Raw genomic sequence first — 26,988 nt, forward strand, 5'->3', positions numbered from 1 at the left:
TCCAATACACTGAGTAAAACTGCAATGAGCACAGCGATTTCTTTTTAATATTTCTGAAGCTGTAAAACAGTAACGGGACAGAGGAGCCACCTACAGCTGTAGAAGGTATGCAGAAATAATTATTGCTCCATGCTCATACCCTTAACATCTGCAATAACTCAAGTAATTCTTTCTCAGGTTACATACCAGAATAAAGCCCTGATATTCAAACTCGTATTTCTTCTCTCTTCAAAAAATCATATCTATTTTTTTGGTGAAAATTCTGAGTTAAGTCTTCTTCCTTTCACCTTCAACTTTTAAATAGTCTAACTACACTTGCAAAAGGGCTTTTTCCATTCTAATGTCAATAAACCTTTACCTTCTTAATTGCGTTAAGTTATGGAGTTCATATTTCCCAATTTTTCTGATTCCCTAGTCAGCTGCCTGGAAGCAGCCAGAAAACTTTTCCACTTGCTGCTAAAAGACACACATTTTGCTGCTTTGAAGGACTTCCACTGCTGTCAAAACATATTTACCTTGGAAGCCATCCAATTTCCTCTTACCACGCTGTCAAAAGCAAGCTCATCTCAGTCACAAGTCTTAATCCCCTCTTCTATTGCTTTATAGAAGCCTGCTAAAATTACAGCTTTTACATAAAGTCTAATACAGTAATTAGGAATATCCCCAAAATTTCCATTGCCTGTATACATTAGGAAAACAGGGTATAGCCTCAAACTAATTCTTTTTCTGAATAGCCTCAAACCAATTCTCAATGTCACCCTTTTAGCAAACACTGAAGACTATTCTACAGTATAAAAATTGTATCTACAGTACCTTACCTTTTGAACGTACCTTTCCATGTAACTAGGAAGGCACAGTACTCACCTCTACAAAAAAGATTTGCACTCTGGACTTCGTAAAATTAAGGAAAACTATTAGGCTTGTCATTCTAATACATCTCATTTTCAAGTAACATTTCTTGTCTTCATTCTGTTTTTACAATTACTAGTAAAGCATCTGAAAGTTATGCAATACAACAGGCTCTAAAGCCACCAGGGACCTGCTAATGCAAGATGGAAATTACTCATTACATAAATAGACTTCATACTTCAGGCTGACCTTAAATGCATAGTCTTTTGCCAAAGGGCAGGGGGGAAATCAATGGTGATGCAACAGTTTTCACTATGCTTAGATAAGTACAAAAATTGTCAAAAACAGAAGGACTTCCATCATATAGGAAAGCAGAGACACAACAGACAATGCGATCTTTTTAACACTGCATATTGTAAGGCTCCTAAAAATGTAACATCTTCTGCACAAAGTCAATGTTATTTTCTGCTCCTTGTCCTTGCATTTTCCAGCCCTTAAATGCAGTGGTTGCTTCAAATTGTGCCAGCCTCTCCTGGCCTGCAGAGGCCACCAGAGCAGCAAGGGACAGCCTGCAGGGAAAGCGGCCAGCAGTGCCAGCAGCTGTGCCAGGAGCCCTTCCGCAGAGCCTCTGGCCAGCCGGGATTCCCTTGGAGGCTGGAGGTGCCAAGCGGCTGGAACAAGCAGTCTTTGAATACTCTGTGCCGACAGTTCAAGGCCAGACTTCCAATACCAGTAATAACTGAGTTATGTACTACAACTTTTATCTGTTACTCTGCACAGTCGAGAAGTAAAACATTATAGTAAATGACTAGTAGCAAAACAGAAAAAGGAAATATGATGTTTGCCTCAACATAGCCATGTTAACAACGCTACTAAAAACCTACCTCTGTCAGTCTCTGAATTTTTGTAAGATAATCAGTGCAATATTAAAGTTATATCCAAAAGTTCTAAACTATCAAATTCTATGGGTTCGAAAGAAAGGGGGGAAAAAGCAGCAATTAAAGGAAATTGCCAATACTTAGATCAACATTTGAACAGCTTGCCCCAAGCATCCTATAAATTTTACGCTTCACTGACACAAGCAGGAGGATAACACATTAATTCTTATTTTCAAAGTTTCTTTAACATGGGGAGAGTTTCTTGAGAGGCTTAGCATGTCTTTATCACCAGCAATAGAGAGTCATGCTGTCTTAGTAGGAATATTGCCTCAAGGTAACATTCTTTTTCTGATTTGAGCCAGTAAGATGTCTTTAAAACGCGAATTATGGCTGACTGATTTTGTCTAAAAATCTTAAATAAGTAGATGGCATGTTTTTTTGTTGTTGCTGTTGTTCAAGAAACTCCCCTCAGAAAAATCGCTCCAAACATCTTCCAAAAGACGACTGAGAGGGAAAGCACTATTTCCATCTGCTGGAATACTTTAAAACAAAACAAAACAGTCTGACTCTAGTCTTGTACGCCATTCTTTAGATACATCATTCATAACAGGAATAAAATGTAGACACTGTACCTCTTTTCTGGCTTGGTGTTATGCCTCTGGGACTGAGAATGTCGGCTGCCTCTTAATGCTCCTCTGCTCATATGGCTGTTATTATGGCCTCCGAAAGAAACAGGAGCCCGAAGGCCAGCCCAAAGCTGCTCCTCATTTCTGTGAAGTGGCACAGATGTACGGATGGCAGAAATGACATGGCCAGAATAAGCAATCAGTGAGTCTTCACGATGGCGCGGATTCTGACGAGCAAGAGTTCTCTCTGAGGCTGGGTACTGTCGCCCTGGCCTTTGGTAGCCTCTTTCGTGGTAATAGGCTGGGAGGCAGGGCCGCATTTGCTCCATCACACCACCACTGCAGCTCCGGGAGCAGGCAGACCAGGGGCCCCAACTTCCCCACATACCTGGGATGCCTGCACTGCTATCTTCAAATGCATCTCTCTGCTCCTCTATCCTCTGGGGAACCTGTAGACACAGCAGACTGAATTAGGAACTGGAATTCACACTGTAATACAAAGATAGTACTAATATCCTTTGTGAGCTATTCACTCTGCAATCACAGCAAGTGAAACTGAACTACAAAGGAAGTGATTCCTCTTACTCATTTGCTAGTATAGGAAGGTCTCCTAGAACCATCAGCCCTTCAGATCAAAACTTTGTTTTGGACTATGTAGATAGGAACGGATTTCCTCAGCAATAGAAAACACTGCTCAATGCAAAAGTTAAGTTTTCCATCTCTGAACTTCGATTTCAAACACAGTTAGGCAGTAAAGTCATTTTTAATGACAACTAGGGTCAAGAGAAACTAGCTGCTCTCTTCCACTCCGATGCCTGAACAATGGAAACTGCTCTGCTTGTGGCCGACTCCAGTTGCAATATTTCAGAAACTTCCACATAAGGTGGAACTTTTTAGGAAAACAAAAGCCTAAGAAGATAGGCTGATTTCCAACAAGCCAAAAAAAAAAGCAATAGTTAACTCCTACACTATTACTGTTCTTTTTCCCTTGTTAATGCTCTTCCAAAAATACTTCAAGGAAAGTACTATCAAAGACAACAAACTTAGTCCTACATTCAGAGAAATCAGCAGCAAATTGTCAGTCTCGCATATTCAACGCCACTTAGTCCAGATTCATCATTTAGTAGGACAGAGAAAGGGAAGGGAAGAATAGTCACAAAGGTGAGACTTTTTGCTCTTGAAACAGTTAGAAGGGTTTAGAAAGGGCAGGATCTAGTGCTGTAAGGGGAGTGAGCCCCTCAAACAGTGGTCACACATTTAAACATCCTGACTTTGTAGCTGGCAGTATCAACACAGGTTGGAAGCTACAGCCACCCATCTCCACCTCCTAGCCATTCCTAGGGCCAGCTGTAGCCAGGATTTCATAGTGTTTCACACTGGGCAGAGTGCTTGAATTTGCAGCACAAGAATTTTAGCCTCCTTCATTAAATGTATAGATCTGCTGTTGGAAAAATGATACAACAAGTCAAAGCAGGCTTCTAATACCCAATTCTCATGGCTATGAATATGCAGAGCATTCTTTTACATTAACATCCTTTAATAGTTTCATGAAACTGTACTCCGATAACCTTTGTACCAACAAGCACACATACATATCATTTCAATTATAAAATAAAAAGAGATTGAGATGAAATACCCTTTGCTTACCATACCTGTCTAGCCCTACTCTAGTGTGTAGATGCCTCAAAATGAGCTTTGGAAAGACAAACTTGCCTCCCTATATGCCAACTTATCCCCCCTCTAAAGGATGACTTCCTAAACAGAGAACTGTCATGAATAGTTTTGTCCCGAACATTCGCAGTAAGGAAAGATTAACATCTATATGCTTTGCCTCTAATCACAGATTACAGCAGCACTCACCAGCTGAAGTGCAAACCATCTCAGCCAGTTAGCACACACCACTGATCAGCCGGCTACAAACCTTGGGAGGCTTTGGTGGAATGTGCTTTGCAAATACAGGTTGAATACACCATTATAGTACACAAATGCAAGCCAGTGCACAGTTGGTGGTGTTGCTGTGTAATAGTTAGTTGTGGTCTACATAATCGAAAACATTTCCCCATTCTAAGGTTGCTCTTACTCTTTCATCCCCAACCACAGAAAAAACTGCATTTAATTATAACTAGTGAATAATAAAAAGCATCTGCCTTAGTGTGATATTTTCCCAATTTTTGCAATCCTATTTCAAAAACAGGAGCAGATGTCTCTGAATTTAATTTGTTCTTTTTCTGTGGGTAGCCCATCTGGTATCAGCCTTAGAATCATAGAATCAGTAAGGTTGGAAGGGGCCTCTGGAGATCATCTAGTCCAAACCCCCTGCTCAAGCAGGGTCACCGTAGAGCATGTTAGATAGGATTGCATCCAGGCGGGTTTGACTGTCTCCAGAGAAGGAGACTCCACAACCTCTCTGGGCAACCTGCTCCAGTGCTCCATCACTCTCACAGGGAAGAAATTCCCCCTCATGCCTTCTAAGTTCAATAGCCTGTACAATCTAATAACCAAACAATATCAAAGTTATGAATAACATGCAACAAGGTATCTGGTTGTTGTATTTGCACTCATATCCAATAAGAATATCACAGGCTCACAATATTACCAAATAAACAAGCAGTTCTTCAGTTTACAATTTCTCAGTGAATACGCACTGTTCATACATAAACTGTAGATTAATCTTTACCACAGACATAAAATGATAACTCTTATACTAAAATATTCATTATATTTCTTCTGATTTGACACCAGTTTGCAGTAAAATTTAGTTGTCATAAAACTGGAAGTCTGTTATCAGAAATACTAGTTTCATATTTCTGGACTATTTAATAATCATTTTGTTTTTGTTTTGTTTTTGTTTTTTAAGCCAAAGGTATTCATGTAGGCAACAATGAAAAATCTATTCATCTGCCAGCAACTGAAATCACTACTGAAATAAGAACCGTTTCCCTATGTGGAAACAGAAACTGATATAATGGTGACAAGTGTCAACCTGATGTAGAGAGAGCCTCCTGGCTATCAAACTTCAACACGGCAAAGATTGTTTTAGATAAAATTATAATTTATTGACTGTAGGCAATGTAAAGTAATTTCACACACATTAATCTTCACAGTAAAATAGTTCTAGACATAGCACAGTATGATTTAATAATAAAACTAACCCCAAAGTAACTATATAATGTGTTATACTAGAGCACAAAATCTTCAATGTTACTTATATGTTAGATGATAAAATTCTGAGATAGGGGGATTTTCAGTAGCAAACATAACCCAGGTTATGCACTTTTTAAATTTAGATCTCAGCTTTGGGCACAAGAAAAGATCTGGACCGCTGAAGAATCTTTAGAGGAAAACATGAGTGGTCAATGGCATAAGCTACTCAGTAAAACCCATTAAGAAAGGCTGAATATATTGAAGCTATTTAGATTAAAGAATAGAAAATATAGTGCGCAATAATGACACTCAAACACTTAAACACACACACAGAGTTCACACACTCTTTCCAGCAAGCTGTTCTCCATGTCTACAACAAATATGTCATGGAAAGGTGATCCAAATCGGATAGCAGAAAAAACTTAGCAGAAAGACAAGTGAAGCATGGGAACAGATGGGTTTTTCCCCCTCCAGTTTTCTTGTATTTTGCTAGCTTCTAATTACTTATTCTAATTATTTAGTACTTGTATGAATAACTCTGTGTATCACAATATACTCATTTGTCACCTATTTCAGATGACTACCTATCCATTACAGTGTGGTATTAAACGCCTCTTTATTACTCTGTTTCCTGCAAGTGGGAAGATGCCATTTGATAGTACAAAGAATACAGTTGTGTATTTCAAAAACAACAGTAAATTCTCATGTCTTCTTCAAAATACTGCTACTACAGGTTGGAGTCCAAATCTGTAATATACTTCAGTATAAGAAGAAGTTTATTTTTCCTTATTTATCACGGCTGCCCTAATATCATTAGGGGGCTGCCTCTTGTACAACCAGGAGAATATAGAAATCGGTTGAGAGTGAATTGATAATCTGCTAAGACTTCTACAATCTAGAACAACATGGAAGATGGAAAAGGAAATGAAAAACTCTAAAAAATAGTGAAAATTTGTTTTTAATCAAAGTGAAAACAGTAGTTAGGAAATTATTTTTTCTTTCAAATTGGCTTTGGTGAGTCCTGTTAACCAAGTTTAAAAGAACACATACAGATATGAAAGATTTTGAGGGAACTTTCTTCAGTTCATGCAAATTAATGCACTTTTATTCTTACTCATGAAGAATATGCACCATAGAAGAAACATCAGATCAAAATCCTTACCCCTAGATTTTAATAAAATTCAATCTTCCCACCAATGTATAGACATGTGGGACCTATGGACCTTTTAAGTTCCACATAAGCTCATCAAAATGAAGTAAAAAGAAAAACCTAGCTCTTCCTCTACTAGCTTTTCTCGTAAAATACAAAACACAACTGTTACAACAGCAAAAAAGTGAGTTTGTCCAGAATATAAGTTTAATGAAATTTTGTTACAGTCCATAATTTTGAAGGAAGTAGATTTAATATTTAAAACATCATTTTGAAATTTGAATCTTTGACAACTCTTCTATTAATTTCACGCAATTTAATGCATTTCTAATTTCCATGGCAATGCTGTTGAGACCTCACATCTAGAATCCAAAGACCCCCAAAATAAAGGGACAAATAAAGCTTGTAAACAGGAACTGCATTACATGCAGGTTTTAATTTGAGATTGTCTTCTTTTTCATTCAAGTTAAGCATAGTTCCTAAAAACAGCTTTTTTTCTTCCTCTAAAACATCTCTCACATGTAGGAATAAATAAGAGTTCAGCATGTAAAGTGTATATAAAGATCAAACCTTAGGAAAATTAGTAATTTAAGTAAACAAACCTAGTTGAACTAAAAACAAACTGAAAGCCAGGGAGACTAAAAGTTTATTTTAATCAGTTGCAAATTATCTTATATAATTTGAATCTGTTAGAAGCTCAACACTTTTGCATACTGGGTCATTTATTCAGAACCACAGAAAATAATGTAAGAGAAAAACAACAATACCATAGATAAATCAAGGTCTGAAAGAATTCCCAAATATCTTAACCAAAATATCACTGTGGGTAGGTAATCTATGGAACAACTTATTTTTGATTTTCCTTTTTTTTTTTTTTTTTTTGGGGGGGGGGGGAGTGGGGGGGTGGGGAGATACTAAGAACTCCCATATTTCTTTGGAGTTTGTTTTGTTCCTAATGTATAAGTTGGTTTAATGTATAGATCTGTAAGATAAGAGTTGTGATTTAACACATCTTTTGTGACCACCAAAACAAAGTGAGTTAAAAAAAAAAAAAAAGGCAATTAAAAAAGACAGCATAAGTAAATATAGCAAAGAAGAAGATTCTTATCCACATGAAAAATGGAAAAATCCATTCCGTTTCCTCTGTTTTCCTTTGTCTTTCCCAAGTCCATGCAACATTATCCTATTTGCTTCTTTAGGCTTAATAACCATCTCAAGTCAGACAATCAAAAATTATGTATTTGTTTAGTTCTGCATACAGAATCTTCATATGGCTAGTAATTAAGTCTACAGAATTTAACCCTGTAAGCACAACTAAAAAATCCCTAACTAGCATTTAAAATTACTATAAATTATGGAGTGCAATTAAGTTATCAAGATAACTTAATTAAACACATTAATTTGTCTTCAACACAACAGGCTTCAGTGTGTAGATTATACAGTTATGAAAACTCAGTACATCATGGCTAATAAACTGAAAAATCAAAAGCACAGTTTAGCATTTTGTCTCTGGCTTCCTTAGTTTTTCATGCTCTAGAAAAGGAAGACAACCAGAAAAGTCTACCAGTGTGCACATGCTCGCTGCAATGATAGTACACTATGACAGAAAGCCATGGTATTGGATGCCAGGGCTCTTCAAGGCCAATTTCTGCTTGCTATTTCTAAGAATGGTCTCGGACATTATTTCATATAAAGGGAAATCAGAATTCTAGTATTAAAAAAAATATATACAACATGCATGGTGACTACTAAGACTGTACTTAACTGCCCAAAACATTCACATTTATTTCAGATAAGACGAATGCTATTATGTCAATTTTTTTCTAATATCTGCTATTTCAGAGTCTTTCTCCTGATGCCTTCACTAATGCTTAATTTCAGTAGAACACAAAAACACTCGCCTAATTTTTATGTGAATAAACTCACTGGAGGAAGACAAAGAACAAGTTAGCTACATGCTTATACACACTGCAAAACCTGGATGTAATCAGATAGACTGAATTTGTTCTTCTAGTATTTGACTTTCCTAGTGTTTAAAAATATGGACACTTAAAAATTAAAACTATTGATCTTTCTTGCTCTCTTGAAGCTTGACTCCAGAAAGTGAGTTTTTAATGAAACAATACATATCACAAGTCTTGCGCTCAAAATAACTCTGATACTAATCTGTCCTTTCCTGTTCAATATTCTCTAGAACAGTCACCACCCAATTTTTTTTCAATATTCTTTACCCAAGAAGGCTCCAACACTTATCTTTAGTTGGTCAGCTTTTTCCATATTCTTTTCCTGCACAATCTCTTACGCATAGTAAGCCTCATTCGCTTGACTGCGTAGGCCTCTATTCTATTCCTATTTAAATTCCTTATAAAGATCTGTTAGTCCTTTTGTTGTGCTTTCAACAGAGAATCTTTAGTGATTTAAGAAAAGTGGAGATCTGTTACTGCTTTCCTTCTCCTAATTCTCTGCTCCTCTCTGATTAGGCTGTAAACCCAGAGGGCCAGAATACTTCCCTCCCACACCCCAGTCTGGAATGTCTACTACGTCAGTGACAATTACAATATATTATTTCAATAACACTATCTTAATTTGGTAATATTCCCCTTTATGAGGCTGGTAATTCTGCTCTGTTGAACAGTGCTTCAAGATTTGTACAAAAACTACATTGAAAAAATTGCATCTCAGTATACATACAAGTCAGTATGAGAGACAGAGTCAATTCTGGGATGTTTGTTTTTAAGGGTTGGTTCTGCACTTAGCATCGCACTGGATGAACAGACAATCTGAAAACAGTATGAGTTTTATTACTAAACGTCAGCATGTTGAGCACTTTCATAAGCTTTCATCCATACTCTTTAACTGGTTCAAACTGGGTAGAGAATGAGGAAGAGAAGTACATAGTAGCAATACTTCACCTTTCTGTATCTTTTTAATGCCTACAGTAGTGGATATCTGGATCCTTTCAGGCATTTTAAGCGCTTTTGTAATAAGTAGTGGGACCCAGTCCCAGGCACCTTGCTTTTCCCATCTTTTTTTGGAAAGAGATGCACAAGTCCCCCCCCCCCCACACACATAAATCCAGCTCTGATTCTTTATATATGTGTATACACACACATACGTGTGTGTGTGTACATATATATGTGTGTGTGTGTGTGTGTATATATATACACACATACACACACACGCGCAATTCAACACATTAGTAAGTCTTTCAGAATTTCATCTGACCAGGAAACACTGACTCCTTCATTGATTTTTTTTTATTTACTTTATAACCTCACAAGTGTATTAGCCTAAGCTTGGGTTCTCATTGTGCATGTTTTCTGAAGAGAAAAATTTGGTGTTGCAGGTACTGCAGCTTAAGAGCTTTGCAGGTTTCACTTTGGAATGTGTCAGTTACTTCTACAATAGCAGTTGGTTTATGTACATAGCATGTACTGAAACGAGACAGTAAATTTATCCGGAGCTAAGTTTCTGGTAACATATAGATGTTGTCAGATCACTGCAATATCCACTAACTTATTTTTACAGCATTACCATTTACATCATCAGCAATTCAGCTGGTTTATTTCTCTAGTCTATACGACTAGTTGCCTGTGTACCATATAAATAACTATTTACAGAAGCACATTGTCAAACATCTTAGCATGAAAGCGTTCTTGTAAAAACCTCCTCTGCTGACAAACTGAGGAGATCATTTTCCTGATGTAAAATATGAACATATTTGTATTACATAGAATATCGTGACCATTCAGTAATGCTCATTACTCCACCACGATAGAAGAAAGGAAGGTATGAAGTGTGAGAAGATAGCAAGTGAAAACATTACACACTGTGGCTGAAAAACTTGTCTACCCGGGCTTATTAAAATCCATCTTCCTAATGATTACAGTTATCAGTTAGCATCTGCAGTAAAACACAAAACATCTAGAAGGGCAAAAAACTCAGAAATTTCACCTCCATCCTCTGACTTACTGGATGAAGATTTTTACAAATCATTTACAAATAATGCTTCTAATTTATTTGAATTTACACAATTTTCACAGACTATACAAAAAGAATGAACGAAGCAGACACATTCTTTATTTGCTTATTTATAAATTTTAAGGATTTCAGAAATCTAAGATTATTCTATAGAATTTTAACCTTCAGTAGTTTTTAGGCAGACTAATTCTGTGTTAAACTACTGCCCAATACAGTATTTGTCATTCTTGTAGCTATAGTCCTCTATGACAGGTCTTAAGCTTTTCCCCACTTTTACACATGACAATCTCAGATGTAATTGAACAAAACGTGCCAGTATGCTTGACATAGACTGCATTTAAAACAGAAAAGCACTTTCTCTTAGATTCATATAATACAGCAAACACATATAACCACTCTGATCCTAAATCAAGAATTTCAGTAAAAATGAGCAGTATACCAGCTATTGAAATACAATGCAAATTTCTAGTACCACCTCCATCAGACAAGTTAGAAATAAGATTCACATCTCACGATTTAAGCAGCAGTTGTTGAAATTATGCTATGTGAGAATGTCCCTGAAGAGGAAATAAGATTTGAACAGTAAGCCACAAATATTTCAAGTATAACTAGTTGCGCATGAAGCTGAAGACTGACAGTGCAATAGTGATGTGACAAACATTGATTTTAAAATACTGTCGGATACTTAATTCTACTAAACTTTAGTGGATATGCAAATGAATCATTCAGAAAAGTAAAAAATGTCAAAGACCCCTTTAACTAGTATTATGTTTCTGACTGTGTAGAAAAAGCAAAAGCTTAAGAAACAGTTTAAGAAACAGGACATGCCTAGGGAGACACTTCCCCTTCCACAGACCCTCTGCTTGCAGCTAATCAGTAATTTAAGGGCCTTCTAGAGCTAAATACCATATCCAAACAGTTGCGTTCAATAGCCACTAATGGACTTAACCTCCATGAATACAACTAATCCCCCTTTTAACCTATTTATAATTTTGGTTTCCAAAAGATCCTGTAGAAGTGAGTTTTACAATTTAGTTGTATGTTATCTGAAAAGGTACTTCCTTTCTTCTGGTTAAACGTGCTACTTCATAATTTCATGGTGTGTTCCAATTTTTTTATATTAATAAATGAAGATCATTCATCCTGTATTCCCTTTCTCCAGACCATGACGGTTTTAAATTATGACTAATATCCAAAACAATGATCTCTTCCCTAAATTCAACGGTCCTAATCTGTTCCCTCACTCTTTGTAAGGAAAATAGGTCAGAATTTAGATTATCCTCATTTTCTCATTCTTGGTACTTTTCCCACTCCCACATTTTAACACTATGCAATGCTGCACACAGTATTCCAAATTTAAGTTCATGATGAACTTTCACAGTCCATAGCGATCATGATGCTTGGCAGTCTGTACCACAAAGTCAGAGCTAGTTTTTGTCCTCTTAAAATTTCAAGACTGTAAAAATGAAAGCAGGTCAATGCACAGAAACTAGAACTGAACTCAAAGTTCAGAGCAGAGCACGCCAAACTTTGAATGGGCTGAAGAAATTACAGTTTGGTTTTAGAATCTGTTCAAGTGTAACATTGTAGTATTTACCTGCTAGCATTATAAACGTATCTATGACCTGCTTTAACTCTTTCGCCATTCTATTCATCTTCAAGGAATATTCTTTCAATATTAGCCCAGCTGATTTCCAATAAAGGCCAAACCTACACAGCCATAACAATTTCCCTGCAGTAGGTCTTTACTGTTCATTTTATGGACATTCACTTGTAAGAAGAATTTAAAATACAGCTGTTCCAAGAAACACGTGGAACATTGGTGGTTTCTTAAGAATAATCTACCAAAAAAACCCCCTAAAACCTCACAGATAACTTCTCAGATCTCTCACAGCTAGCAGAAAAATGGAGTAGAGGCCAAACAAAACATCATGACACAATGTGTACATGTCTGCCTGGTTAGTACGCTCTGCTATTTTAATCCTTTAGTGCATTTTGGAAGCCTTTAATCAGAGATGTAGTAAACCGTTTGAATTTTACAGTACATGTTAAATGTAAATACTACCAGCTTAAATGATTTGGGTTTCCGTTCTTTGTATAAAAACTCTGCCTGAACATCTGTGCCTGCGAAGATTAAAGGGCTAAAAAGCCTGGAAATAGAAGACCTTTGTATTCACAAATCACTGAAGAGAGTTACAATGCCTGGAAAGATTAAGTGCCCCTTCAACCAACTTTGACCACATCTGAAGAGACTTTAACGTTATTTTAGTAGTCCAGAAAGTAAACAGCTCTGAATGAATTCAGAACAGTTCTCATGCCAACAAAGCCTGAAGCTTCCTCCAGATTTGACTAATTTTTTTCGCACCAAGACTACCTCCATCATCCTCTGTGAGTTTAGTGTTTTAAGATAGAGGTTGCTTTCCATTTTCCTATGAGACCATCAAGTACTTTCAAATAAATACATGACTCACTCCTGATCTCACTTTCACATATTTGATAAAATCACTCCTTACCTCCAGCAGGATTGCTTCTGATTTACAGTAACATAATGATGATCAACATCAGGCTCTCGTTATATCAGAAATGAGGCTTCCTTATTCTAGGAAGTATTTTATCATTGATTATCATTTGTGAGCTAATCACTAGGCCTTTTCAAGGTCAATTTTCAGCTGTGACAAAGTTGCCATTTTATGTTCCTACACTTTAAAAAACCTCTCTGGAATCCACATGTGGTAGAGACATGGATTTTATTTACCCAGTAATTAACAGAACACCATCTAAGATCACTCAGTGAGTCAACTGTGCAGCATCCCAGAAGCAGAAAAAACAAACTGTCACAAAGGAGACTGATATGCCCTGACAAAAGAATTTCTCTAAATTCTGTCTGAAAATAGCTGAAATCTTTATCATTGCTCTGGTCAAAAGCTTGGGATAGACCTAGCATTAAGTACTGCTCAGAAGAAAGTTGAGCAGTTTATCTATCACCTTGCAGATTCACCTGCTCCAGAATCTAACTGAAAGGAAGAATCTTCTATTTTTCCTGAAAGAAAGACAGAACAAGCTCTAAGCCTCTGATATTCCATGCTTAAAGTTAATATATTAATCTAAAACCTATTTTTCAGCTCTCTATGGTAAAGTTTGTTAAAAAATAACAAAGCCATTGGCCTTGACTTTCAAAGAATACATTTGCATAAAACAATGTACTATTGTCCTGCCTCCCTTCCTCTCACAAAATAAGAATTTCATTCCCTATGTTAATCCCCAACATCAAGCATAGGAAATCAGTAATAATCCAGAGATAGCAGGATACTTCTTTAAATCTACTATTCAAATCATTCTGCTGCATTAAAAGATTAAATTTACAGAAAATATTCTTGTATGGATTACATCACCTCCTCTCCTAAAGATCACTTTAGATGACATTCTTTTAGAAAAGGAACATTTCCAGCTACAAGCTAGAAATGTTCTATTACACCAAAGTTTTTAGTGAATGTCACTGCATATCTAACTGAACAATTCAAATAAAGCAGCTGCACCAGAAGATATACAGACGTGTACAAAATTACAAAAGGAATATGGTCTACGTTTCAGTGGACAGTGTTTTCTGGAACTGGTGCGTATGAAAATGCAGTAGTAATTGACTAATACTTATTTCATACACAAGAAAAACACCAAGTAGAAAATGAATGCCATTAGCAAACACTTGCAGTAAGATGCCCCAATGCCGCAAGTGCCCACAGGCAGTCAGTAAGTCACCCCAGTGAAATCTGAGTCAGCGGATGCAGCCCAGCAGGACAGAACCACAGCCACCTTGTAGGAAGGCTGTTAACAAGAGCTGGCTTGCTGCTTCGCAAGCCCTGACAAGTTATAGATTTCAGTCACTGCTGACCTTAGGTTGGAATTTCACCCTACCTGGACTTCAAGGAAGAAGCACACAGAGCCTCCAGTTAACATGCTTCTCATGATAGCAAGGTGATGACCAGCTGTGGTGGAGATCCCACAGCATTTCTATTAGGCATTAGCCTCAGTGTCTTGGCCAAAGGCGAAGCCTAGATATTAACTGCTTTGTCTAAATCCAATTTCCCGCAGTATTTCAAGGATATACAAGACTTTTTCCCCACTTCACTTTTAACCTATTATAGTGCATTCGGATGTACTAGACAGTCGTATCCTTTCCAATTAACAGAACAGAAACTTTTACAGGGCCTGGCAGGGTGAAAAGAAAATGGAAACGAGGAAATGCTGCCCTTCGCTATCATTATTACAATATAAACGTAGGTGTAAGATCACATTTTTACACAAAATTTCCTATATTGATCTTAAAATTGACATCATTGTCAGCTTTAGCAATCAAATTCTCATAGTTCGGAATAGTACTTTTATAGTTACCATCTCCCCCCCCACACTCCCCTCCTACCTTTGCACTTGCATCTCCAGCATCTTCTTTCTACAGCCCAGGAAAAGGAATCAAGCCTTGCAATTTAGGCCCTTTGCAAGTAGTTCAGTGTATTTGAACAAGCAAGACCATCAGGGAAAACAAGGATGGAGAGACAAAGACAGAAAGAAATCAAAAGCCTATTTCTCGATTTCTTCCTAGACGCAGGACAGCAAGAGCAAAAACTGTCTCCCAGCTTCCGCCACCCAAAGCAGCTATTCCAAATAATCCAAGAATATGCCAGAATTCCATAAAATTTTAGAGTTTCAATTTACTTGTCGCATACAGATTTTCACAGGACAAACTTCAGGGAGGCATAGAACCATTCACATAATCATAGAAAAGAAGCCTGTCTGAGCAGGTAAGTCTCAGTTGTTAAGCAATTTAAAAACTCCAGATAAGAGCATGGGGGCATGGGAAAGGAAGAGGGGGAAAGAGACATTTATTAGTTGTAACCATCTTGTCCTAAAGCAAAGGACAAGTGCATAGATCTTCACAGTCTGTCCACAATGATAGATTAATTTGATTAAGAGAGTATCGATAAGCTCTTAATTCACTTTCACATATTCTGCCAATGCAAACAACACCCTGTTATTATGTGGTAGATTTAAGGAGAAAAAGGAAAACAAAAGTGATTCTGAAATGACCCTCTCTAGGCATAAGCACAATTTCAATGTCCACTTAACAAATGAAACAAAAAACACCTCCTCCAATGAAAACAGCAAAACTCAATCTCTCCAAAAAACAACACACCATAGGTAGGAAAGTTGATCTGAAATAGCAGAGCAACTGTAGAAACTCCCTCTCATCCCCAAAAACTATTTGAATAACAATGTTATTTGGCCATTATATTGCAGTGTTACGCAGGCTGCATTTCCATTAGTAGCTGAACTGATCCAATAGCTCACCATAACCAAAGGGATCTTGCTCATCTTCCACTTCCCCTGTTCCTCCCTTTCCCCTCAGTTTTCACTCCTGATCCCATTACTTATTTCTCCTGATTCAGTCACGACCCTTCAAGAAGCAGCTTCAACCCCAACACAGATGAAAAAGTAAAAGCCCCAAACCTGCTGGCTTGTTGGGATAAATCAGCTTGTAGATGATAACAGCAAATACCTGAGAGAACACAAGGAAGGCAGCAGGAGTAAGCAGTCAGGGATGAGACTACCTTATTCTGTCCCATCAATTTCAACAGTGCTAAACTGTCTCAAGAAACTGCAGCCTTTGATATTGGTCTAAATGCAAGCCTCCATGGCACACAAGAAGTTTCCCTAAGGCCAAAGAGCTTGCAGCGTGGAAAAAGATTCAATTCCATAACACAGAAAGCTATGCTTGTTTTTAAAAATGACTCTGAAATTACAGTCTTTTTAAATACTTCTGAAGTCATATTCAACTGATACATAGTTATTTTTCATAGTGACCATCAGATGACTGATAGTAAGTGATACTATCCAATTAATTTCTTCCTAATTTAGGGCTGGCATGAAGGAGAAAGTAAACATCATTAAGCCCAGCCAGGCTCAGAATTCTCCAACAATATTGCAGTGCCAAATGAAAGGCTTGTAAAAATAAATTCTGACACTTCTTCCATACACTAAAGATAAATTGATTAATATAGTATACCTCCATTAGAGTAAAAAAAAAAAAAAAAAAAAAAAAAAGCCTAAGTTCAAAGCTACTCTATGGCTTCAATTCATAACAAACGTAAGAATTTACAACAAGAAAGTGATTTGGATATTTACACCAGAAATTATATTTAGACAAACTTTACTACTGCGTACACTATCAGCTTTACCAAAATAAAGAAGGCACAACTATAACTACAGTTGAGTATCTCAACACAAGAATGTTAGAATAGTTAATAATCCACCCAGGAATGACTTCTGATAATTTAGGAATACAGACTACATCGGCTGTCTGGAAAAAGAACTATGATGCTTCATAGTTTAGCCTGTATGATGAATAGCAGGAACATTGCTCATATATCCAGTACAGATGGACAAGGGAAGTTAATTGCTCAAATATTCAGAAAGATTTCAATTCAACCAGTTTCAGAGGACTCATCTAATTTTAACTGAACATAAATGGCAGTTATTTGGCTTCACAGTACATTTCCTCCTTTTTTGCTAATTTATTTAGTAGTTTGACCTCATGGTAGTTAGAAAAACCCAGAGAGGCAGGGAAACCACCTCCCGGAGGTAGTCACCAGCATAATAACTCCTGTCTTCAACAGGAAATCAAAAAAACTCTTTTGTATAGCAATTATTTATATTTGATGAACACAGAATGTTTAAAGTATTTGTACTACTATCCAAACCTGTGCTACTTTAAGAGATAGATTAGCTAACGGAGTGATGCCATAAGCTCAGCTGCAAGAATATGTGAGGATGCTCTTTTCAGTTTATGTGGGCACCTGACAACACTGACTGCATTTTTTAAAAGTAAATAAGTACAAAGTTATTTCTAAGTAAAAGTCAGGTAATTAGGTGTTGCTGAAACTAGAAATTCTGCTCTGGTTTCTGTTTTGGTCACCTTTTTCCTATGACCAACAAGCTTCCAACATTAATTCCAGAACTATAAAAACTAAAAACAGAAAACTTCACTCAGTCAAATGTTTCCATAAAAAAATATTTTCTTACTAACTAATGTTCAAAGCATTTTTATTTTTCTGTTTTTAAGGTTTCCCCAGAGTAATAAAAGAAGGGGAACTGAACTGAAAAAGTATTACACTTAGTTTGGGCATGGGAGAAGGCTCCTGAAAAGAGAAAAATTAGAGTAAACTACAAATGAAGAAAAAAAAATCATTTTCCCAGTTGGTGCTGTCATCCCCCAAGTCTTTTTCCACTACCTGCACTCACTACTATGTCAGTAATTTGGCTCATTTTTCTAACAACCTCTAGGCTGTCATGCCAGAAATGGATTTTTTGTGTGCACTCCTGAGGAAAACCTGCTAAGCTCAGCTCTTCCAGAATTTGTTAAAGTTTCCTTTTAAAAAATTAAAATAAGGAAGTTTGTGGAGATGTACTTCTTCCTTAATGCCAATGTGCTAAACATATATCATTAAGTCAAGAATAGCTAAATGCTACTTTAAGTGGTTCTAAGACATTAAAGATAATTAAAAACTATTTAGTTTTGAAACTAAAAAAAATTTTTTTTCAAAGTCATTATTATATATCAGCCCTGAAACTATTACAATTTTAAACAAGAATCTGCTCAAAAAATCAGACAAAATAACAGATCAGAATGTATTAGCAAGATTTTAAAATAAATACAAACTTGTGTTTTCTGATATTTGCAGGTGTTTTCAATTCATAAAAATCAAGCTCTCAGCTGCACTATGGGTGTCCAGAGGCACTTATAACTGGATTTCCAAACACTGCTCTGGGGACTGTGCTGTTTTTTATTTCATTTTCCCCAAAATTTCAGTATAAGAAAAAAAAATAGATTATTTGGAAATGTTTTAATGGAATATTCAGCCAAATACCTAAATCCTGTTCTCCGATTGTATTTCCTCATCCATAGCTTTCAGAGCAAAAACAACTGTATGCAAAGTGCACAAGACAAAATCCAAACACTCTCTAGCAACACACATTCAAGGGTCAGTCCTGCACACATGCTTAACTTTAAGCTGCAAAATAAACACATAATAAGGATAAGGCTATAAGCTCTTGTTTTACTGGAAGTCAGTTCTAGTTACCCATTTTACACGTAGTGTAGCTTGCATATGTAGGTTACCAAGTAACACTTTGTTGTTTACTACACGGTTAAAATGACATACTGCTCCTCAAATCCTTCCCTCTTCATCCTCTCCCTTTCTTCTCAGAAGACCAGTCTCCTCCCATGTAGGCAGAGCTGCCAAACAGAAGAGATCTATGCAGAAATACATAGTAGATGCTGGCTGTGGAGCCAGTGTCTGGTTTCCACACCAACAGAGAAGGAGAACCTCCCAGAGTTACTAAACCAAGAAGCTGCACTTTGTCAGAAAGATGCCGGACTTGGCCTTCAGAGCAGTCTTTTTTGTCTGGATCCATAGGTACATCAGAAGGTTTCTGAAAAATTTAATACAGTACACTTCAAGTCTAAATACTGTATGGCATGAAAAGAATCCTGACTTACAGTTTAAGAACTGAGAACTGATAGACAACTTTGGTGCCTGTGTGAGATTGATACTAGGGGACGTCAGCCTCTCCTGTTTTCAGTGAAAAGAACAGCTCTAAGGTGGTTAACAGTGGAGCTTCCAAGAAAATGAAGACATGCCATATGTCTTCAGCTCCTTTAACTAACACAGAAGATGCTCCAGACTCATAGCATTTCTCATTCGACTAAAAACAAAGAATTTAATTTTATCAAAATTAATTCCAGAGCTTCAGAGAATGAAGCAATTGTTTCTGACTTGCTGTGTTCTAGTTAGTAGATTCTTTTCCTTCCCCTAAGGCCATATGGAAACTGGATTGCACCATCTCTCCACTGTCAATATCACAAAAGAATGGCTAATTAGACTGAGTATTGAAAGCAAAGCAGCAGGAGACATGACCATCCTGACTGTACAAGGAGAAAGAAATCTAAAATAGTTATTTAAACAGGGCAAAATACTATGCTTTATTTAAGGTTTTAAATGAAGCACTCAGGCAGCTTGAAAAATGCTACAACCTGGACCACGCTAGTTTCAGACTACATGCCGGATATTAGTGACCTCACCTAACTTGCCTTACAAGTAAGTTGCACAAGGAGTTGAACATGATGGTTACATTCTTCATGAACTATGACTATGATAGACAAGTTTGTCCAAATAATATTCTCGCCCAAAGACAGTGAAATACACAGATTAAAAAAAAAATTTTTTTTGCCTTGTGGCAAATTCTCCTTTAGTAAGTTCAGTTTACAAGTAAACAGGCATCTTGCATATTATTGAAAAAATTACAGAAAAAAGCAAACAATTTTAACAAACAAGTTATTTGACACCTTTAACGATTAAGTTGCTGGATTTGATTACCAATGAAGAATGATGAAAACAGCATAGACAGGTCACAGAATTTATAGACAGAAAAGATCTCCAGAGATCTCCTCCCAGTCCTTGGCAGAATCAACAACATCCACATATTGTTCCTGACAAATTTTTGTTCAATATATTCATAGAAGCCTCCATCACATAAACCCTGAAAGTTATCCAGGCAATATAATCAGTTGTTCTTTACTATCATTGCTGTCAGAAGTTTTTTCTGTTGTTAACCCAGGACTCCTTTGCCCCAGTTTAAACACATTTCCTCTCATCTATTCACCACAGACAGAAACCACCATCCCTCTCTTTAGCACTTAATTATTTGAAGATTTTATCTTTCCTCCCCTCAGTCTTCTCCTCTTTAGACTAATCAGAATGCATCTGAGCTTCCCTAAGAGGTCAGATTTTCAAGACCTCTGGTAGCAATCACCGTTGTCCTCTGTCTCTCTCCAGAAGGTCCACTACTTTCCTTAAAAGTAGTGCAAAAAACCTGAAACAAGCATTCCAGCTGAGGCCTCACAAACACCGAGCAGGATCAAAGTCCTCTACACATGCTACAGGCTGCATGCCTTCTTAAACCCGCCAGCATCTAAGATATGTGAACTTTTCACAACAGCACAACAGAAAAGCATAGCAGTTTCCAACTCCAATATCTAGCAATAATTTAAATCTGGCAAACCAAGTGTGGCTGGTGTCCAGTGTCTGTTTGTTTCAGACATCTCCATCTCTATATAAGGAAAACTACTACCTATGAGCAACTGAACACTTCTGTTAATCACTCCATATTTGAATGCTGCTCTCAGTGAACATCTACTTGAATTCTTATTCTTCCCTTTTGTCTTACACAATAAAAATGCTCTAAAGTCTGAGTAAGGTGTTCATGTAGCTCCAGCTCCTATGGCCATTTGAGCAAGTAGAGTGGGGGTTTTTTGTTTGTTTTGTTTTTTTTTTTTTAATTAGTAAAAATAGTAAATCAAGGTCAAAGTTATTTCCCTGTGACTTACAACAACACGCTCCCTACAATTAACTCTGATTAGCCTCTTTTAACTGAGTATATATTAATACAAAAAAAAAAAAAAAACCCAGAAAAGTCACACTATCACCAGAACTTTATTTGGATTACACTGCTTTATATATCTTACCCTAGTGCTTTCTACATTTTCCTCTAAATATACAAAATCTAAGTATTTCTAATGCTTACCTTTCTGTGTTCAATTGAAGGCTGTGGGATCACAAGCTGAAATCCCAGCACTGCTAGGGAACTGAGAAGTCTGAAAAAGTGAATAGTGAAACGGAAGATATTATAATTACCACTAAACCAAAATACATACGTATAACCTATTACAGGGCTTGATACTTCAAGAACTTACACACATCCCATTACTAACCAAAGTAGACTCAAACTGTATGAAACACTCTTGTGACATTCCCTTCACTACACAGCAGATAGTAACAGGTACACACATTCCACACATACATTTGTCTATTTATAAAGCAAAAGTACACTAAGTAGAATCTATTAAGAATATTTCAGATGACTCTATGTCTAAATTAAAGTATTTTCTAAAGTGTCTGCTTTTACAACTCAGCATTTTACAGAATCACAGACTGGTTGAGGTTGGAAGGGACGTCTGGAGATCATCTAGTCCAAATCCCCTGCTCAAGCAGGGTCACCGTAGAGCATGTTAGATAGGATTGCATCCAGGCGGGTTTGAATATCTCCAGAGAAGGAGTCTCCGCAACCTCTCTGGGCAACCTGTTCCAGGGCTCTGTCACTCTCATAGAAAAGTTCTTCCTTATATTCAGGCAGAACTTCCTGTGTTTCAGTTTGTGCCCGTTGCCTCCTGTCCTGTTGCATGGCACCACCGAAAAGAGTCTGGCCCCAGGGGTCAAGCTGACTTACGCTTTGCAATTTTTCTAAAAGCATAAAGCAAAAATTCAGCTGTTGACTAAGTCTGCTTCTAGCTCTGGCTCCTCATTTTCATGGATGAACACTCCACCTCCTGCACTCAGGAAACATACACAAAACCTACAGGATTTTGCATCAAGTAGGTCCTTTCCCAGCTGAAAGCTGAAATCCCAATTTCCAACTTGTGGAAATTGAATAACCTAATGGGCACAGGAGATGGAAAGTAGTGGACACAGCTCACCAGAGACTCAGAATAAGCAGCCAAGCATTACCCCACTCCCCACATCTTCAACCTGAAAGGAGCCATAATGGGAACCAAGCCCAAACAAACTTTGCTTTGTCAAGCATCACCATCCTAATGACTCCTAGGAGCCCGTTACAGGTTAGGCTCAGTTAACTCGGTCTTTTGTTTGCTACAGTTTGTACTGGCGACTGGTTTGTCCCCTCCCAGCAAGCCTCTTCATCAGAAAACATACAGGTAAGAGGAAGGGATGATTAAGATATACTTATTTCCATCAGGAGTTTGACCTCCAGGTCTACAAAGTGAATCCTTGGGACCTTTTATGAAGGAAAAAGCTGCTAATAACTTGCTGAATTTCAAAGCAGAAGCAAAACTGATAGATTTGAACACAAAATCCATCTGCTAACGGACTAGAGAAAATCCAGCTGTGTTTCCTACTCACCACTCCCCCCTTCTCTCTCTACACGGTAACATTTTAAATATTTCTTATTATTTCACATATTTTCAGAGACAGACCTACTAAACAGAAACAGCTCTTCTATACTAAGCATTTAATTACCGCAAATACAGAAAACTCAAGAAAAACAACTCTCCCTAGCAGAAATATATTTGTGTTTGCTCTTGCTAACATCCTGCAAAAAGAACTACTAGATAAATACTAATTGTACATGGCCTATCCTCACTTTATCACCAGTCTATGCCCCTTTATTTCTCAAAGCAACAAAGCGTTCAAAGACAAAAAAAAGTCATTATTTCCTTGTCACATTCATTTTGAAAAAAAAAAAAAAGCTTTAAAAGCCCATTAGAAGGAACTGTATTTTATATAGCCGTTATTTGTGATAAAGCAAAGCACAAAGCCAGCTGAAATCAGAGCAAACGTAAGGCACTATAAAGAAACAGCAATAAGAGCCCAAACATGCAGTTCAGAGCAAGGCCCAACAACACAGGCATGAAGGAAGAAAACAATTTGCCAATCACATCTCAAATCAAATGCAAAATCAAAAACAGCACTAGACCTCCAAACTGCAACATGACAGCATTAAGTCTGTCTTCAGTTGACCTGCATGTTCCTTTTTCAAGTACTCATGCAATCAAGAGATCCTAACTGCTCTCAATGAAAATATGACAAGAGTTTCAGTAGGCAGGATTAGTGTTTTGACAGACCTAACCAACAGCCCCTTTAAGAATTATTTCACTTTATTTTCAGAATCTTCCAATAGTCCTCGCTTTCCCTCATGGCTCCCACCCTCTCTAATCCCTCAATGTGTGTGAAAGAAAGTTCAAAATTTGCATAAGGAAATGAATGCTTTCATGCACAGCAGAAGGGTAGGGTTTTCTGATCAGTCTGAAGGACTACAAATTTCCATTAATAAAATTCTACTGAAATTATACACAAGGTTGAGAGTTCTGAAGTGAGAACTGTAATCTTCAAAGCAAATTACTTACCAGATTAAAGATTCAGTTCTGAAATGTATTAGAGTATTATCTAAGTGTAGTATTTCTGTGATTACTCTGTGCCAAGCTTTTCTTGACCATTCTTTAAAATGGCTGCATTGTAATCTGCATCTGTATGTGTGCTCAAGGACAACGAAGCTGGTTTTTAGTTTGTTTCTATATCTGCACTTAGATCTCCTAGAAGCAACAGTTATCAACCCACTGTTTCTAGCACATTGGAAATCTAGTAAGAATACTTAAGCTTGAGTCAAGGCCTCTAACTTCAAATCAGCATGGTGATTTCATTTCTTTTAATGTTACTTCACTCAATAGTTTGCTTTGGCCAACTCCTCTAGACTAGCGGGTTTTTTGTTTGCTTTTGTTTTTTCTTTTTTCTTTTTTTTTTTGGGGGGGGGGGCACTTGACTAACATTAGGCCTCCAAAACTACAAAAGTATGATTCTCCAGCTTCAGTGGGTTTGTTTTCAGGTACACTTACTAAGCAGAATAGCCAAAAGGAAAAAGTACTCCTCAAAATAAGGCAAAAATGTTCAAATATACATGGATAGCACAGTATTCAAGTCAAAACATCTCTCTGTCATGCAAAGAGGGGAATTATTCTGACACAACCATTTCTTCATACAATTACAGCTCATACATCCTGAATTTTCTTCAGGTTTTGACAGTTCAGGTACCAACTGCAGTTGCTCGATGGCTGCTTAACTCAGGTCTCTGATTAAGTACCTTGTTTCTGGAGCCCATGCAGTCAGTTATGCAACCATTTGTAGCCAAGTAGCTACTTTAAGCTAAGTCAGGTTGCACAGTATTAGACCAAATATGCTTGTTCTCTTCTACTGGCAACAGTACTTTCTGTTTAAATAGGAAGGCCTCTTGGTAAGAAAAGCCATCATAGTTTTTTCTTAGCAGCAGCAAGAAAAGGCTTGCAGTTCTGGAAAAAGGGCCCTGACCACTCATTCCCAACAAGTAGGAAGATGGAGGATTCTTCACTAGAAACACCTCTCTCAATTCTTTATCTGTCATTGCAGTGAGTAGTAGTTTCCCATGAAATAAGCTGGAGGGTACCAAAGTAGACTTCTTGCATATTTGCTCTCCCTCAGTAGTTATACTTCTAAGGAGAGCTATTATGGCCAACACCAGATTATCCAGATAGGAGTGAAAGGATTATGCACGTGATTAGCATTGACTGGTGCAGCCTAGTGGCAGAGGAGTGGCTCTTGTCTCCTATTCCTAACTTTCTCCCTAAATGAAAGTCTTCAGGATAGTCTAAGTCTGGGACAGCTTAGGGGAAAATACACAAGGAGAAGTCTCAACAGGAAAGATAACATAGCTATTATCAATAATATGTGACAGATCCATTCTGGTGTGGAATCTGCACTGCAATATTAGGAAAATGCCTGAATTCAAATTTCAAGATTCATGTCTGAACACAGAGCGAAGGAAGGTTAGGTCAGAGTTGTTACTGGCAGCATCTCCAGAAAAATCAGAGTATGCGGTTCAGTACACTGCAGCTGTCATTCCTAGCAGAACATGAAATTTTGTCTCTATAGTATCACAGCTGCCTTTTTTATCCAGATCTGCTTGTCCAACTACAGAACTGGACAGATCAGCTTAAAAACAGCTGTTTGCTTTGTCAAAAAAGCTGTCTGAGAGGCCTTTCCTTTGTTTGCCCCAGGACAAAATGTTTCATGAACACATAATATAAGTCTCTGAACGAACTGCAGCAAAGATACAAAAGTATGCAAATCTGAATTATTTAAGGCCAGTGACAGTAGCCGTGCACCTCATCCAAAAAAAATAAAATAAAATAAGGAAGGAGGGTTTTTGGTGTTTCCAAAAAAACATGCTATCACAATGGCACAGATTAACAAATGCTTGAAGTATAAACAATTACTGAGACTTTTCTCATCCTCCTATCAAAGAATGCTATGTCTGAGATGCAGGTACTTGATTATTTAGTCTTTGGACAAGACTTATTTATCCTCCTATGACCCAAATAGTTAAAATGTCTGTAAGATTTAAAAGCAAGAGACAACCGAGTGAATATTGCAGTTTGTTAAAAGCACAGTATATAAGATTTTATGTTTATTTTATTGCACCACTTACCTAAAAGAAAGTATTAAACTGTCTACCATGATCCTTTAATGCAAAGTGTTTTGAAGTGAAAAGTATTCTTCGGTGTGTCAAAACACGATGAAGATCGCGCACAAATCCTACAGAAAGGAAGAGAAAAACATGCAATGCTTTATTCAGTGTTTTCCAGGATGGCTTTGTAACTAGAGACAGGCCTACATTAGTCATGTCTACCCAAACTCCTGTAGTCTACAGCAATTCAAACCGAAACTTCAGTTTATGCTAAACGAATAGACAGGACACATTCAATTTTAGTCAACAAGACTTCAAAAGTGTCAAAGTACTTTGCTGAACAGGAATGGAATGCGAAATCTTGACCTGAATCTCAAGGATGCAAAAACCAGTATTAAATTCGCTTGCTGTTTTATCTCACATTCCTTATAAGTCACTTCAGTGGCCTTATGCCTTTTCTGCCACCACACTGAAGATTTTCTTTTTAACGTTTTTCATAGCAAACAGTTTATTTTATTGACTTGTATTAATAGAATTCATAAATTTTAAACTGAGTTACCAATTTCTACTGTATAATAATATTATTAATACACTCTCAGAATATTTCATGAACAATGCAAGGATGATTCTGTTGCAAGGATACAGCCTGAAGAAAAATTAGGGAAGATCAGTATTGTTCTCTCTCTATTACAGATGGCAAATTGAGCCATAATGAAGTTAAATGCCTTGCCTACAGGAAATCTGCCCCCAGGAAATCTGGGCTTAAACAACATTCTGAACCCATATTCAACTAATCCTTATTTCTGAATTGTATCATTGCATCATGACTGCTGCAAACGCATGTAGGAGCTCTACTAGGCCTTGAAAATGTTATTACCTCGATATACCTCACTTATTTGGATAGATTCTCAACTGTTTATAGACACCTGGCATCTTGGTTTGGTAAAACTATTATCATATATTGAGCAACTAAATTGCTGCAACCAGATTCTTAACAGGAAAGAAAACCCTGCAGTAATGATTTCAAATAAACCTGGGGGTCAAGGAGGGGAAATAAAACACTATCGGGACTCAACCTAAATCCATACATTTCAGAATTTAGTCGCTGTCTGTATCTTGCCATTTACAAATGGTTACATACTGAAATGCAATGCAGTGAACAGAAACAAGAGAACGTTGCTGTTAACAGAAAAAGAACTCTTCAGCTCCTTTCAGACAGCTAAATAATCAAAAGTTGCCT

The 26,988-nt window shown here is 37.2% G+C and overlaps 1 protein-coding gene across 1 annotated transcript in view; it reads right to left on the bottom strand.

The window, feature by feature from the left end:
• Positions 1–26,988, bottom strand: part of THSD4 (thrombospondin type 1 domain containing 4) — a 412,524-nt gene that overhangs the window by 326,212 nt on the left and 59,324 nt on the right. Inside the window, exons 2-4 of the mRNA XM_062583614.1 lie at positions 25,770–25,876; positions 21,264–21,333; positions 2,360–2,802 (exon numbers count right to left, since the gene is read on the bottom strand). Of these exons, the coding sequence (XP_062439598.1) occupies positions 2,360–2,802; positions 21,264–21,333; positions 25,770–25,798 (542 nt within the window). The 5' untranslated portion in view covers positions 25,799–25,876. The remainder of the gene's footprint in view (positions 1–2,359; positions 2,803–21,263; positions 21,334–25,769; positions 25,877–26,988) is intronic.

This window comes from Rhea pennata, chromosome 10, assembly GCF_028389875.1.
Source record: "Rhea pennata isolate bPtePen1 chromosome 10, bPtePen1.pri, whole genome shotgun sequence".
Taxonomy (NCBI): domain Eukaryota; kingdom Metazoa; phylum Chordata; class Aves; order Rheiformes; family Rheidae; genus Rhea; species Rhea pennata.